Source organism: Pseudonaja textilis, chromosome 17, assembly GCF_049901715.1.
Source record: "Pseudonaja textilis isolate UNSWEBS1 chromosome 17, rPseTex1.2, whole genome shotgun sequence".
Lineage (NCBI taxonomy): Eukaryota > Metazoa > Chordata > Lepidosauria > Squamata > Elapidae > Pseudonaja > Pseudonaja textilis.
Window position 1 is genome coordinate 6,360,004 of NC_142006.1, and position 15,572 is coordinate 6,375,575.

The 15,572-nt window shown below is 49.1% G+C and overlaps 2 protein-coding genes across 3 annotated transcripts in view; one reads left to right on the plus strand and one right to left on the minus strand.

Annotated features, from left to right (window-relative positions):
* Positions 1 to 14,965, minus strand: ZER1 (zyg-11 related cell cycle regulator). 2 transcript variants are annotated; one of them, XM_026712264.2, is made up of 16 exons: positions 14,795 to 14,965; positions 12,018 to 12,308; positions 11,763 to 11,913; positions 10,960 to 11,390; positions 9,974 to 10,150; positions 9,068 to 9,182; positions 8,819 to 8,965; positions 7,455 to 7,628; positions 6,988 to 7,203; positions 6,163 to 6,204; positions 5,502 to 5,621; positions 5,136 to 5,251; positions 4,684 to 4,872; positions 3,900 to 3,997; positions 3,548 to 3,650; positions 1 to 3,222 (listed from the first exon to the last, which is right to left on the minus strand). In XM_026712264.2, exons 2-16 carry the CDS (start codon positions 12,173 to 12,175, stop codon positions 3,165 to 3,167), a joined length of 2,295 nt encoding a protein of 764 aa, XP_026568049.1. In that variant the 5' UTR covers positions 12,176 to 12,308; positions 14,795 to 14,965; the 3' UTR covers positions 1 to 3,164. The 2 variants fall into 2 exon arrangements, with proteins under 2 accessions (XP_026568049.1, XP_026568050.1); XM_026712265.2 differs by having other exon boundaries at positions 14,662 to 14,937.
* Positions 14,876 to 15,572, plus strand: part of TBC1D13 (TBC1 domain family member 13) — a 16,890-nt gene continuing 16,193 nt past the window's right edge. The window contains exon 1 of the mRNA XM_087914312.1: positions 14,876 to 15,539. The gene's annotated coding sequence lies outside the window, so the exon portion shown is untranslated. The remainder of the gene's footprint in view (positions 15,540 to 15,572) is intronic.

Here is a 15,572-nt window from a genome sequence, read left to right on the forward strand (position 1 = left end):
AATTGTTTTCCTTGTTTATTGATGACATATAACAGCAAATGGAAGAATTAATAACTGTCCAGAATAAAAATCTTCGCATCACAGATACAGGACCAAGGAAAGGCTCTTCGAATGGAGATGATGAAGAAATTAGCTTAAATTTACAAAGGATTTTCAACAGCTCTCTTTCCACATTTCTGTTACAGCATCATCAGCAGAAGCTAAAAATTCAGATAGCAGTTCTTTTTATCACCTTCCCGGTCTCTGTTAAACAGCTCCAATCCTTTTCTCCTGAAAACAAGGAAACAACGCACCACTTCCTCCTGGACGATCAAACAAGCCCATACCTTAAAATCGGCACTTCTCCAGGCCAGGGAAAATTTGGCGGGTTTTTTCCCTTCTTCTAAAAATCTATCACAATCTGCCTTTCTTCTGGACTCAAAAGAAGATACACAAATAATTCCCCTTTTAGGTCATCACGAACCCAGATTTCCTTATTTATTAAATTTGTTTGCCGTCCATCTCGCCACGAGGCGACTCCGGGCAGCTGACAAACATTAAGCCAGGTTGTTCCTTCGACCAACTGACACCCCACTAATGTAGTGTTTCTCAACCTTGACCCATTGAAGGTGAGAGGACTTCAACTCCCAGAATTCTCAGCGATGGCTATGATGATTGGAATTCTGGGAGTTGGAGCCCACCCATCTCGGAAATTGCCGTCGCCGAAGTAATGGCTCAGATTCCCTTTATATCACACATAGAAGACGCCAAACAATAAGGCCATCAGGAATCAATTCCTTCTGCTTTACACTTGCGAGAAAGTTTAACCACAAACCTTGCTCTAGAAAGGAATATAATATCTATAGGTTGCGCGGCACCTATCTATCCTGAAGGATAAACAGATAAACTGATCAATTTGGGGGCACTGTTGCTGTAGATTGGGAGAACTGCATGGAAAAGAGGACTTAGGGGTGGATTTTCTATGCCACATGTTTTCTGAGCCCCAGATGTTGAGATGTTGACTCCAGCCAAAGGAAGACTCGGCTTATATCCATTCAAAATGTCATAAACTACCTCAGGAATCTGCAAATTCCTTCCAAGTTGGATCCCATGGCAGTTGCAGAGGAGAGCTGGAGTATGCAAATTTATTGGCCTTCCTTAAGATCATCTATGGTTTTTTGGCTTGCTGAAGACTGAGCCAACAATCCTCCACAGCATTGTCCCCCAGATATAAACATTTTGTTTTTATGATAATAAAAACAAAGGGTTGAAGGAAGGGGAACTCTCCCCAAGATTTAAGGCCAGGCTTAGAGGTACACCTGGGATTAAACCCAGGGCCTTCGCCCTCCCTCTGCCCAGCCACCTCTTTTGCTAGCTTATCTTTCCCAGGAGCTCAAATCAAAGGCAGGAGAGCAAACCGGAACTCCAAACGTTCACCGTTGCATCTAATTCTCCAGCACGTTGTCCAATTTCAGAAATCCTGCTTGATTATGTACCTTGGTGCATAATCAATCAAAGGTGTAAAATCAGGATGCCAGAATCGGAGCATCGGAGATCATCTACTCCAACTCCATTTCTGAATATATTTTTTAAAAAGAACGGCCGAACAGAAAAATGACAAGTTGGATGCACATTTGAACCCGAAACAGGCATTCTTCCATGAGTGTATGAGACAGGACTCTCTCTTTTAAGAAAGTGTCACCGATACACTTGCAGTAAAAGCCATTCATTTGGGGGTGTTAAGGAAGCCTGCATAATAGAAGAAGGGGCATTTTTACAGACTTAAACTTTTTAAAAAATATATATATAGATGTAAGCCTGGTTTCGCAACCAGTTAGCCAAACCTTCCTTGGTTTGTCAAACGATGAGGTCTAAAGGTGGCCTCGTCCATATTTTGGGGAGATTCTGCCATGCTGTATGCTCCCTGCTGGATCCAGGGGTGGGAAGGAGAGCCCAAATTCACAACTTTTAATCTACATTTGCAAGTTCTTCAACCCGCCTCAGTTTTCTCATCCAGCCACTCAGCTTCCAAAGAAACGAAGTTAAGAAGGAGATTCTTGTTTTTTTTCCTGGCTAGAGAGACCTGTGTTTTGGGGGGGCTCTGCCTTAGCAAAGCTTCCTGGTGAGTCAAGAGTTTCAATCTCACGTGTGTGTCATCCAGGTGGCGAGCGGCAGTCTCTGCCCTGTCTTCAGAACACAACAGCAGGTTTATTTCCACGCCTAACACTTTGCAGAGAAACTACGGACTAACTTTAATCCCTTCTCAATGCCCAAAGTTGCCTGGTCACAGACAACACCCCTAAAAGACTCTGAGAGACCTGGCAAGGATTAGCTCCCCCCACCCCCCGGCTTCTTAACCCCCCGCCCCCAGGACATCACCAACTAGCACCACGCACTGAAGCCTCCCACAGCATCTGAAGGAGTCGAGGAGTGGGGTAGATTTGACCTACCTCCGTATTAACCGGCCCAAATTTCTTCGCTGCTTTTTGCAAAGCTCAGCTGCAGGGATGGGGAAGGTGGAGAAAGAGAGTCCTTCTCGGGGGGAACAAGCAAGGTTTCCCCCTTAGTGTTCCGATCGGAGCGCTTCGAGGCCCGTTCAGGCGGGTTGAAAGAGCCCATCATCCCCAGCCTCACAGTCCTTCCCGGCCTGGGGATGAGCCGCTTCGCCGTGCCTAAATCTTTTGCGTCGCAAAAGGGGGGAAGTGACCCTCGCCCCGCGATTGGAAGGAAGGTCTCCGTGCTCTGCCGAAAAGCTCCACGGATACACGACAGCGTGGGTTTTCATTTCATACAGTTCATGATACACACACACACACACACACACGCACACACGCACAAACCAAAACACCAATCAGTACTTCTTTTTAAAACCCTTCCCCTTTCCTATCTCCATCTCCACCTTCGAAGGGAAGCAATTGTAGTGTGCAAAAAATAATAATGGTCCCTCGAAGTCAACTGCTCAGGTGTGGTTTCCAAAACAAAACAAAACAGAAAAAACCCCATTCCCCTCCCCTCCCACATTTCCTGAGCCTCCCTTGACTTCCTAACAATGTCCAGGTAGGCACACTTCCAACCCAACCCCAGCACGCACTACGGGCTTCTTCCGACCGCTAAGCTGGTGAGGAGAGACAGTCCAACCTATGTACAGGTGAATTGGAGAGGAGGCGGGACGCCACGGCTCGCCTCTATCTGGAGGTGTCCATGGTCTCGTCCGTAAAGTGGTTGCAGTGTTCGATGACTTTCCTGGTACGGGAGGAAGAGGGAGGGGGGAGAGAGTTTAAGACGCGGCCAAATGGCATCGCCGCTGCTGGGGAGTTTCGTATTTTAGGGCAGAGAGAGAGGGAGGGAGGGGAGATGGGGGCAGAACTGCAGGAGGGAGGAAAGGTTTGGGGTCCAAAGGGGGCCAGCTGCAATGTTTAATTCCGCCGGCTGTGATGGAGGAGGACTGACAACTGAGTTCCCCAGTGTTCTGTGGTCAGAAATGTCAGGAGGAGGAGGGAAAAGGAGGAGGAGGAGGAGGAGGAAGGGGAAGAGGGCTAAATAGGGAGGGGAGGGCAAGAGAGATCACCTTCCCATCTCCTGTGTTTCTGGCCGTGCTGACGCCATCTGAATCATGTCCTGCAGGAGCTGAAGGCCCCCTTCTTTGATCAACAGGGGGCAGTATTTGTCCGCTGGAGGTGGAGGGAGAAAGAGGAAGCGGTGAAGGGCTGGAGGTCAATTGGGGGTGGGGGCAAAACTGGGTCTGTATCTCCCCAGCTCCCTTTGGAAGAGGCCCCCTCCCTCAGCCAGATCCAGGTCGCCTCCACTGTGGCTACCTCTGGTCATGCGACAAACACCAGGCAGGCAAACCTTTGGAGAGACACCTCGGAGCCCCACTTCCCGCCCAGCCCACAGGGGCCCACGGGGAGGAGGGGGCTTACGGTAGACGGAGACCAGGTTGTAAAGGGCCCAGGTGGCCCAGTGTTGGCTGACGGGGGAAACCCACTGCGGGAGGAGCCTCAGAATTGGCTCAAAGGACCTGTGGGAACGGGCACAAAAGACAGGGGAAGGAAGGGAGGTGGGGAGGGAAGGAAGGAAGGAAAAGAGAGGGGAAGGAAGGAAAGGAAAGAAGGGAAGGAAGGGAGGGAGGAAGAAAAAGTAAGAGAGGAAGGGAGGGAGGGAGAGGGAAGAAAGAGAGAGAAAGAAAGGAAGGGAGGGAGGGAGGGGTGAAGGGAAGGAAGGAAGGAAGGAAAAGAAGGGAGGGAGGGAGGAAGGAAGGAAAAGTAAGAGAGAGGAATGAGGGAGGGAGGAAGGAAGGAAAAGAGAGGGAAAGGAAGGAAGGGAAAGAAGGGAAGGAAAGAAGAGAAGGGAGGGAGGGAGAAAGTAAAAGAAAGAGCAAGAGAGGAAGGAAGGAAGAAGGGAAGAAGGGAGGGAGGGAGGGAGGGAGGAAGAAATGTAGGCAGGCAGAAAGGAAGGAAAGCAGGGAGGGAGGGAGGAAGAGAAGGAGTGGAGGGAAGGAGGGAAGGAGAGAGAGGCCAATTTGATTCATTTGCAAAAGGAATAAAGGCAAAACACAAATGAATAAATAATCAAAAATAACCCAAGCAGCAACGTCTGTTCCAAACCAGGCAGGGAGACTACGAAGCCCCCCAGAACAGAAAAGCTTGGGCAGAGAATCCGGGGGTGGGGGTGTGTGTGTCTCCTTCAGACAGCCGACCTGCTCACCTGTAATTGATGTTCCGCCTGGAATTGACATCCCAGCGTTGAATGGCTGCCCACATTCGGTCCACCACCTGGTCCCTGCTGGGCTCAGAGATCAGCCAGGCCTCCGGCCCGTCGAACATGATGTGGGAAAGGACCCCGCAGGCGTTGTACGACACCTCGATCCCGTCGGCTTCGCTGTCTAGTAAATTGCTGTCGCGAAACGTGTATCCGGAAGTCAGGATTTTGCCCCCCCCCGCCCCAAAGAGCGCGAGGCCAGGACCCCTTAAAAAAAAACAAACCAACCACCCATGCCCACCGCCCAAAACCATTGCAAGCCTGGAAGGGACCCCAGAGGCCATCTAGCTCAGCCTTTTCAACTTTGCCCACCAGATCGGCTCCAAGCCCCGCACCCCACAACAGCTCTTTTTGAGGGGGTGGGCGGGGGGGGGCTGCAATGCACGGCAGGGATTCACCTGAAGACGCTGATGAACTGGGAGGTCATAAGCTGAGGACGGAGAGCTTGGACTTCGGCTACGTTGCCCAAAAGGCCCAGCATGTTGCGGTGTAGCTCCTGTTTGCTTGGAAACTCCTGCAGGAAGAGCCAGACCCCCGTTGGGACAAAATCTCTGCAGCCCACCCAGCCATGGACTGATAGGACCCTACACAGGGAGTCCCTCGACTTACGAACACAGAATTCTGGAGCCCAGAACTCGTGTCGCTGAGTGAGGCACTCGTTGAAGTGGTTTTTAAGAGGATGGATGGAGAAGGGGGCTCCCACCCCCCCACCTCCCACTTTGGCCAACACCAAGCCAAGAAATCAAGTCAAATTTGACACGCACTTTCAAGCACTCCAGGAAGAGTTTCATGCCGCTGTAGTTCAGGAACATCTCGCAGTTGCTTGGCGTCTCGTCGGTGATGTTCCACAAAGCGCTCCAGGAGAACTCCATCACCTGATCGCACTTTTCGAGCCGAGGAATGGGGAGGGGGAGGAAAAAGACCGGGTTTTTTTGCCAGAGGAGGGGGATTCTGGCAGAAGCAGTGTGGCACAGGGGGTTAAGGTCTTTGGACTAACCTTTTCGGGGCTCCTGTGTTCCTCGTGTGCCAGCACCCAAAAGGCAACGCTCACTCCCTGCATATGTGCACAAGCCTCCCCCCCACCCACACACACATGCACCCTGCTCATGCACACCAGATCCCCGACAATCAGCTGCCGGGCAGGCGGTGTGAATGCATGCAGAGTAGCCCTGCTCTGGGTGAGCGCTCGTGTGCCGGCAGTAATGGCTCTGCGTGCCGCTTCTGGCACGCATGCCCTAGGTTTGCCATCATGGGACAAGGAGGGAGGGCAGGCAGCCCCTCAGCTATGAATGCGTCCTGGGAAACTTCACACCATCCCTCTCACTCAGTCTCGCCGAACTCCCAGTGGAGGGCAGGAGAGCAGAGAATTCCCTTTGGCTGGAGGGGGAAGGTGGAATGTAAAATCCAGGAAATTCTGAAACTTACTATTTTATCCCCCAATTTCTTCTGGATCAGCCTCAGCATGGTCTGTCGGAAGAAAAGAACGAAGAAGACCTGAGTTACAGACGGGGTGTGCGTGCGTGTGTGTGTGTGTGTATGGGTGCTGAATGGCAGAGGGTGCCAATGGAGGGGTTCAGACTTCGCCCTTGGACGGTTTGAGGGGAAGAGGTTCATCTGTCACCTTTAACAACGTCAAAATGAAAGTCTTCTTTTTATAGCAGACAAAAAAACCCAATCAAGCAGCTCTTTAGATTTAAAAAAAAAAACACTTTTGGGGGGTGTTTCTCCACCTTAGCAAAATGAAGAAAAGTGGACTTCAACTCCCAGAATTCCCCAGCTGGCCATGAAGGTGCTGGGCTGCACATGCCTGACTCCCTCGACCGTTTATCATGTTTTAGCCTCCAGTCACCTTGGTTGCTCTTTTCTGAGTGCCTTTTTTTCCTATCATGAGAGCAACCAGGGACCCGAAAATCTCTTCGTCCCAAACTGGGATGTCCCTGAACCGTGGCTGTCAAACCCAACATGAGAAGAACTGGAGGCAGGATCCCACCGGGGCTCCACAAAGAGTTGTGATGGCTGCCCCCACATCAGTGGCCTCACAATTACACTTGAGGCTCTCGGCAAGCACTGCCGAATGCAGCAAACGCAATTATTTTATGTAAAGTGGTAAGCAATTCCTTCACACACACACACACACACATACACACGCGCGAACCAAATTGCCCAAAGTCTAACAACAGCTCAACCGCATCCTCCATGCCGCCACCACAGGTGAGGAGGCGGCCCAGGTGCTCTTCCAACCAAACCCACCATGACGAACCCCATCCGGCCGACGGCCTCCTTGTGGTCGTTGTCCACCTGGCAGACCAGGGCGTTGCAGAGGTGCACGGCGATGCGCTGGATGGACTCGTCCTGCCGTGTCGGGTTGAGGATGTTGAGCAGCAGCTCGTTGACCCGCTGGTACTGGAATTCCAGCTCTTCGGGGATGCTGAAATTGCACAAGGTGAGGCAGCAGTTCCGTTGCACCTGCGGACAAAAACACCTGGGTGAGCCAGCCAGGAAGACCGACCACGCATTTTTTGGGGGAGGGGATGCTGCCATTCTTCCCATCTTTGCAGGTAGTTCTTGACTTGCAGCCGTTCATTTAGCGACTGAGTTACAACCGGCACAGGAGAAAAGTGACTTGTTTCCATTTTTCACACTTATGACCCTGCGGGCATCCCCAGGGTCGTGCGATCAAAATTCCAGAAAGAGGTAAATGGGGACGAGACGCTCACCGTGACTTCCTGGTAGGACTCCATGCCGTTCAGCACCACCTGGATGACTTGCTGCCGTAGCCTGGTGCTCTGCTGCGGGCGGTACTCAGAGTTGGTGAGGTAGAAGAGGGCGGCGCTTCCGGTGACCTGGATGTTCTTATCGTACTTGTGACATTTCAGGGCGGTGATGACTAGCTGCAGAAACGGGAGAAGGGGTGTTATTTTTATGCCTTTCGCCCTTCTGGATGGGTAGCCTTGTAAAGAATTCTATTCTATTCTAATTCTATTCTAATTCTATTCTAATTCTATTCTATTCTATTCTATTCTATTCCATTCCATTCCATTCCATTCCATTTAATTCTATTCCATCCCATTCCATTCCATTCCACCCCATCCCATTTCCATTCCATATTCTATTTACAACCTTTGCAGCATCTCGCAGTCTTGTGATAAAAATTTGGTGCTTATTCGTTTACAGGAGAAGCTGAGGATCGCACAGCAACGGTCGTTAAGTATAACCAGTTTGCCAAGCACCTGAATTTTGACCACGTGACCATGGGGAGGCTTCAAAGGTCGTAACTGTGAAAAACGATCATGTCACTTTATTCGATGGCATTGTAACTTTTTTTAAAGAAAAAAGTTTTTTATTTTTTATATTTCAAATACATCTCTTTTAATGAATAGCATTGTTCCAGGTTTTCACATTTCCATACAAAGATGACCTTGGTTACATATTCATCTTTCACATTTAGTTCCATATCATATCATTACATTTCATATTTACTCTAAATTTTCTCAGGTATTCTTATAGTCTTCACATTTATTTTATATATTTTCTATTCCTTTCTTAACTTATTTTCTTTTTGTTTTAAATACCTTCATCTTCGTTATACTTTATATTTTAATCTCTTACATTTGCAATTTCATTAGATATTCTTATTTCATTATTGCAAAAGTTCAGTCTTAATTCCAATAATTCAAAAAAAGTTTCCCCTTTGATTACTAATTTGAGTGTACCACCCCTTTAATTTATACCTCATTTAATTAACTCCCCTTTCATTCATAATAGTAATTTATCACAACGTATTTACTTTTTAATTATCAACTTGCAATTTAGTAATAATAATCTCCTAATAACTACTTTACACATATACATTTTAGGCCAGATTCCGCATGGTATTTTCCCCTTCAATTACATTAAATCATTTATAATTTCAAATAGGTGGCATTGTAACTTTGAGCAGCCATTAAATGAACTGTGGTTAAGTGAAGGACTACCCTGGTAGCACAAAAGGATGCGGCCCCTGGGAATTTCGCAACCCTCCAACGGGAGGCTGGGCTGGACCTGAGCCCCCCTTTCCTTCCCCTGGGGCAGCCCCCCTCACCTTGAGGGCTCTCAAGAGCTGGGTGCAGCGTTCGATCCGCACAATGTCGAAGAGGATATTGAGGGCTCGCGAAGTGATATCCTGCCGGTGTTCGGTGTACGCCTCAATGGCGTTGAGAACCTGCTCCTCATTCTTCTCCCCGGTCACCTGGTGTGGTTAAATGAGGAGGCGGGTCAGAGGCCGGGAAGGAGACAAGTGAGGAAAAGCCTTCCACACACACACACACACCTGGTTGGACTCTGTTTTTACCTTGTAGGCCGGGATGTGCGTGACGTGGCAAAGAGAGACCTCGAACAGCCCCAAGAACTGCAGTGGTCTCTTCAGGTTCCGGAAGGGAGCAATGCTGCTTTTCCCTGGGTTGGTGCTGAAAGAACGGACGGGAGAAGTGAACTGTGATGACTCCAAGGGGCGTGGCACAAAAGCAGCGAAGTCACAAAAGTAGGTAAAGTCCCTTTAATTCCTCCAACTTGGTCCCCCAAGGTCCAGTTATCATTGGCTGGAGAGAAAACTCTCCCAAGAACAGTTTTTAAAGGAACGAAATTCCATCCGAACCCAAAATACATATAAATTATAAATAAAAACCAACACAAACCACGCTGCAGCAATTAATGGAACAGGGCAGGATAAGGAATGGAAGACTACAAAAGGTAACGAAACACACACAGTTGGGAGGATGCCAGAACCCAGATATGCCTTGACAAACAAAGATAAATGTGCGCAAACACCCTCTTTATCCTGTTTTCCCAGCTGCAGCTCATGAAGGGAATCAGGGCCCTTTCCTCCCCCGTAACCCATGTTGCTCCCTTATCCATTCCACCCTGCATTCCCTAGGATGCAGGGGGGGGGGGGCTGGGTCTTCCTCTGAATGCCCAGCCGGACTGTGCCCTTCCCCAGTTTCCTCCACAGCCACCGGAGCCACACTCCCACTCCCCGTCAGCTGTTCCACCTCCCCCTCGGAATCATGACATGAACAGGCCGTCCAAATAAAATAGCATCATAGAGCTGGAAGGGATCTCAGAGGTCTTCTAATCCAACCCCCTGCTGAGGCAGGGAATTGTGGGTCATGAAATGAGGAGCCGCAGTTCAACCCCCGAGCTGCAAAGATCCTCCTCTGTTGATACCTTCTCCCTTCACGGTCAGCACTGTCCCACACACCTGGGCTGGTCTGTTTTCTCATCCAAGCAGGCGACGGTGCAGTTGTCCAGCATGGTGTGACCCGAGATATCCAGAGAAGTCAGGTTGCTCAGATTCTCCACGAAGAGATTCAGGACTTTGCGGGTCAGCTTGAATTTGTAATAACTGGACAGGCAGTCTCGGGAGATGTCTAAATGTCTGAAGGCAAATGGGAAAGAGATTCTCTATCATCCATGTCACAGTTGTCCCAAAGGTGCTTTTCCCCACCCCACCCCAAAAAAGCAACTGGACTTGAAGACGTTCCGCTTCTCATCCAGGAAGCTTCTTCAGTTCTGAAGAACTTCTGAAGATATGAAAAAGTTCTTCAGAACTGAAGAAGCTTCTTGGATGAGAAGCGGAACGTCTTCAAGGAAAAATCCAAGAAAGTCCCGTTGCCTCTTGAGAAAGCACTTCTGGGAAGGAGCCAAGTTTTCCAACCTAGATATTTATTAAAGGGGAACAAACTTTCGTGTTATTTTTGCTGGCCGACAAAGCTTAGTAGTTAATAACTACTGGTCTGGTTTTGGGTTATTATAGACCAATGTTTCCCAACCGTAGCAACTTGGTAGGCAGCTGGTATGACCTTGAAGCAGCCTCTTGAGAAGTTTCAGTGCTTATTTTCAATTTCCCCCACGTCTCCACCCAGAGTTCATGGCACCGAATAGTAACAAAGCACAATCATGAGGTGGCAGCTGACCGGGGTGGGTGGGTGGGGAGAGAAAAAATATGTCTGGCTCAGGATGTGTACTGATTCTAATGACACATGCAAAGGTCACAAAACTTTGCGCATGAGCCCCATAAAGTTACTTTTTACTGGAAATTCTTATCTAAAGGTCTTGTCCTATTTCGTTTTGTGATGCTTATCAATTCCTGGTTTATTCAAGTTTCATCTTCCCTTGTTTCTTCTTTCTTGTTTTTCCTCTCCTCCCCTATCTAAAAAATGTAGCAATTCTTTCAGAGAGACTGACCTGAGCTTCCGCAGCTGAGCTATCACCTGAATATGCTCCTCGCAGAGATCCATATTGTACAGCACCAAGGAGGCGAGGCTGTCCTTCCACTGGGTCAGGAAGTGGATGTCGTTGAGCTGGATCCAGGAGAGATCTAGGGCGGCGAGGGAGACCAGCGGCCGCAGGAGACTTTCCACGTTGATCCCTTCAATCAACCGGCCCAGATTGAGGAAACGTAGCCGCCGGAAGCCTTCAAAAGTAAAGTCCTTCACCAAGACTTGCCGGGTGGGGTTGAAGTCATCCTCGCAGCCGCCCGGGTTCTCCTCTTCGTAAAAGAAGTTGGTGCAGCCGAAGAGGCTGAGCGACACCAGGGTGGGGCTGAAGCTGCCCAGGGTCTGGAGGCTCTTCGCCGTCAACTTCTCGCAGTTGGTCAAGAAAAGCTCAACCAGGTCCTGCAAACAAAGCAAAGGGGAGCGTGAAGGGATGTGTGGAGGACCTTGGGGGATCAAAGGATCCCTTACCTAGGCTCAAGCCAGGCCTTCTTAAGGGGCTGTCATGTCTTACAGAAGACCCAATCTAGGATTTCAAAGAAGCAAGCCCAGAGAAGGAGCATCCATGCAAACACAGCTACCCAACAGATGGGTGAAATGGACAGTGAGGACGGCCTTGTGGGAGGAAGCACCAAGGACCCCACAAATAAAATCTTCAGGCTGCCTCCTGGTTTCGAATCCCTAGAAGCCAACGTCCTCAACTCACGCACACTTTGCAACGGGAAGGGGTACAAACAGATTTCCGACACCACGGGAAAGGACGTGTCCCCTTACTTGCTTCCGAATGGCCTCCAGGTCTTGATCCTGGACAATGTCGTCTCGCAAGTGGATGCGGGCAAGCCGAGTGCTCCGAGGATCCGAAAAGAGACTAAAAAAGTTTTCATTGTGTTCAAACAAGGTGTCTGCGTTGACCAGGTCCACGTAGCTAGGAAAGAAAAAAGAAAGAAAGAAAGAAAAGACAGGCGTCAAGGCAACCCATCAGAAGCTGCAGGTGCAACCTAGAGAGAAATGTAAATACTTGTAACTTACTCATTGACCAGCCTGTCGCAGATCTCGCTCGGAAGGAAAATATCCGTCTGGAGGCGGAAACTCTCATTGTCCAACAAGTAGCAGAGAGTCCCTTCCAGGTTGTGAAGACAATAATCTATGCACAAAGTCATCAGAGACTCCGGGCTGTCGGAAGCCATCTTGGGGCAGTGGAGGATGGGAAAAGGGGAAGGGAGAACGTGAAGTCAACTTAGCGATTCCTCTTCTGGGGTTTTCCTGGAATATCCCTCCAAGGAGATTTCTGAGTGGACTTTGAAGTATATTTCCAGGCAGCTGCGGTCAAAAGCAAAAAAATAATTTTTAAATACAGGTAGTCCTTGACTTACAACAGTTCACTGTTACAACAGCACTGAAAAAAGCATAATAACAATTCAGCATCCCACAAGAGAAACTGTGGAAGGACATTTTTCTGATGAGTACAAACTGACTGCAGCAACCTAGAACACCAGAAAAAAGAAACAGACCAACATCTTCCAACACAATGAATGTGACTTTATCAAAATGCACCTGACCACACAACCCACTGCAGCATGGCCGTCACAAGATGTGAAAAGGGCAACACTACTAAACATAAAAAAAAAACATCTCGGAAACATCCACCAGACTATTACAACCAGATGGCACAAACCACAGCACACAAATCAACTAAAGCTCCCAAAACAGCTTATGTAAACCAACAGATCACCAGCACCAGAAGAAAAAATTGAGCCCAAAATTTATGTATGTAGGATAGAAAGGCAAAAGACTAGTAAATCACATTCATGAACACCAACTAGCGGTCAGAAGAAATGATTAAAAAGTCCTTAATCTCACAACGTATGGACAGACTCAACCATAGCTTCATAACAGAAACTGTGAGCATTCTAGACCAAGCAAATCCAAAAATTTTAGAGAATTCTGAGAAGCCTGCCACTCAGAGAAATCAGTTATCAACAGGCACATAGAGATAAACCACATTTACCCATCGGTCAAAAGAGACAATCGAAAAGCAAAGGAAACAAAAAGAGCAGAATGCATGCTCTCCAGCGAACAGCAACCAGATAAGCAGGGCTTAGCACCAGACACACAATCAAGAAGAAAACCATACCTTAATCAGGAAAAATATCAAGGAGAAAGCCACAACCCTACCAACACTAGCAGGCCAAGCTATTGTATATGAAAAGGGAGCCAAAACCACACTGACTAGCACTGATGTTACCTAGGATAACAAAACATTTGCAAGCAAAGAACCAAGCTCAGAAGCACCAAGGACAGCACAATTTCAAATTTGTATGATATCAATTCAGGGAGCTGAATTCTAATTAATAGAACACCATAATATAAAAAGGGTGGGGGGGGGAGGATTTTGTATGTCGTGTGAATTCATCCTTAGCATTAAATGGGACTATGAACACAGCTTCCAAAGCTGGCTTTTACGGGCCATTAATCACAGCAAAGCATGCAGAAAGTTAAAATGTCACATAAAATACCGATGATCATCAAGGCTGCCTTTTAAGTTAAGGGTACAGAGAATCATTTTGTTACAAGAAAACATAAACTGAATTTATATTGGGTGTTCTACATCAATTCTCCCGGCCAAAGGGCCAACATCACAAGATAATATAACAAGGCAAGTTGTGCCAAATATAAACTCCAACATCTCAAAGAGAATTCTGTGGATGATGCCCAACTAGGAAAAATGAATTCAACCTCTCCATCTAATCCAGTTTTTTTTTCAAATTTGGCAATTGAACCGATTAAATAATAATAATTATGTAATAAATAATAATAGAATACGAGAGTTAGAAGGGACTTTGGAGGTCTTCTAGTCCAACCCCTGTTCAGGCAGGAAACCCTATACCATTTTCAGACAAATGGCTGTCCAGCCTCTTCTTAAAAACCTCCAGCAATCACAGCTTTGGGAGGCTAGTTGTTCCACTGGTTTATTGTTATAACTGTCAGGAAATTTCTCCTTCAAGGAGAGGTTGGGGAGGGCAACTTTAAGCGAGGAGGGCTTCAGCACCCAGGATTCCCCAGACAGTGGAAAAACACTGATCTCGCCCAGGATGAAAAAATTCCCTTGCTTTTATAAGCATAGAGCAATGACTTCTATTTCTTTTTAATATTCAGTTTTCCTCCTTTGATCTGTTGATCTCCCTGGTAAAAGTCCTGCTTTTCTACATCACGGTCTTGGTTTGTTAGGATTCTGCAGGGGCAAAGCCACCTAAAGAGCCCCGTTGAAAAGGGGGGTGGATCTGAAGAGGGGATCCACCCCGTGCCTTCAATATCGACTGTCACTAAAGGATCTCATCGGAGGATCCCCAAGGATGCTGGGTTTTCTTCTCTTTTCGTCTTCTTATTTTCTTTTCCAAAAGGCAACTGGACTGAAAACAAAACCCAGCTGCCTTTTGAAGGGGGAGCGGGGGTGGGTGGGTGGGGGTGGAAAGCACCTTTGGGATCACCACGACCTGAGGATCTCCAGAGATCCCACCAGATCCCTGCCAGCAAGAGCGCCCGGACCTGCTTCTCCTTCGGGCTCAGCCAAGCTGGGGAGCAGCAGGTGCCGGACTACAACTCCCATCCTCCTCCTCCTCCTCCTCCCCACCCTCCTCCCAGAGCCCCCCTACACACACACACACACACACACCGATCCCGGGGGCGCCAGGTTGGGGGGAGGCGGGGGCTTCCTTCCCCTCCGGCGTCGTCAAGGGGGGAGCCCGCCTGGCACTGCCGGAGAGACCCCTCCCCACAACCCGCGGGCTGCCGTCCTCCGCACTCACCGGACTCCCCGCCTGGCTGGGGGGGGGCGGTGTGGGGCGGGAGGGAAACGAAGCTCCGCCTCGCCGCTGGTTCCGTTTCCGGCGCGGGGAGAGACAGAGAGGGAGAGAGGTTCCCACCGGGGTCCGCTCTCCCCGTTCCTTTTCCCTGGCGCTGGCATTGGCAGCGGCCGCCGCTGTCAACAAACCCTTACGTCACTTCCGGCAGCCATGCCTTTCCATCGGTTTCTTTCTCTCCCCCCCCCTCTCGCGTACTTAGGGGTGCAGCGAGAAAAGCCTCCCCCCACCCCAAAAAAAAATCACTCCGGGAAACAGAGGCGGATACCAGGGAGTTCCGCCGCACTTCCTCGCCACCAAGAAGCCCACCTCACCTCCTGGGGGGCGGGTGGGGGCTGATGGGGGTTGTAGTCCAACCCCTGAAGTTGCCCTGGAATGAGCTCATAATCCTCACCCCCCCCCTCATCCCCCCCACCCAAGGATTATGGGGCCGTTAGAGAATCCTTGGGCTACCTACAGGGGAAGGAAGGCAGCCTCGGGATTGTGATAGGCAATTCCCCCCCTTTGTTTAGGTTGAAGAGAAAAGAGGGTTTTTTTTTCCTTAAGGGGAGGAGAAGGTCAGCCCCAACTGCTTAGGAGGTGTGTGGTCAGAAGCCCCTCTCTGCCCTCAGAAGGATGTATTTTGCACCCATGACCCCGGCTGAGCAGCCTCCAAGGGCAGCCCTGCCTAAGGCGCATTGCAGTAATCCAGGTACCTTTTGCTTGATCGCACTTTATAAGAGCT

Coding starts and splice junctions, on each gene's coding strand:
- ZER1 (XM_026712264.2), bottom strand. CDS start 12,175: ATGGCTTCCGACAGCCCGGAGTCTCTGATGACTTTGTGCATAGATTAT. Junction 7,204..7,454: donor AGTCCTACCAGGAAGTCACG/GTGAGCGTCTCG, acceptor TTTTGTCCGCAG/GTGCAACGGAACTGCTGCCT. Junction 6,205..6,987: donor GCCGGATGGGGTTCGTCATG/GTGGGTTTGGTT, acceptor TTCTTCCGACAG/ACCATGCTGAGGCTGATCCA.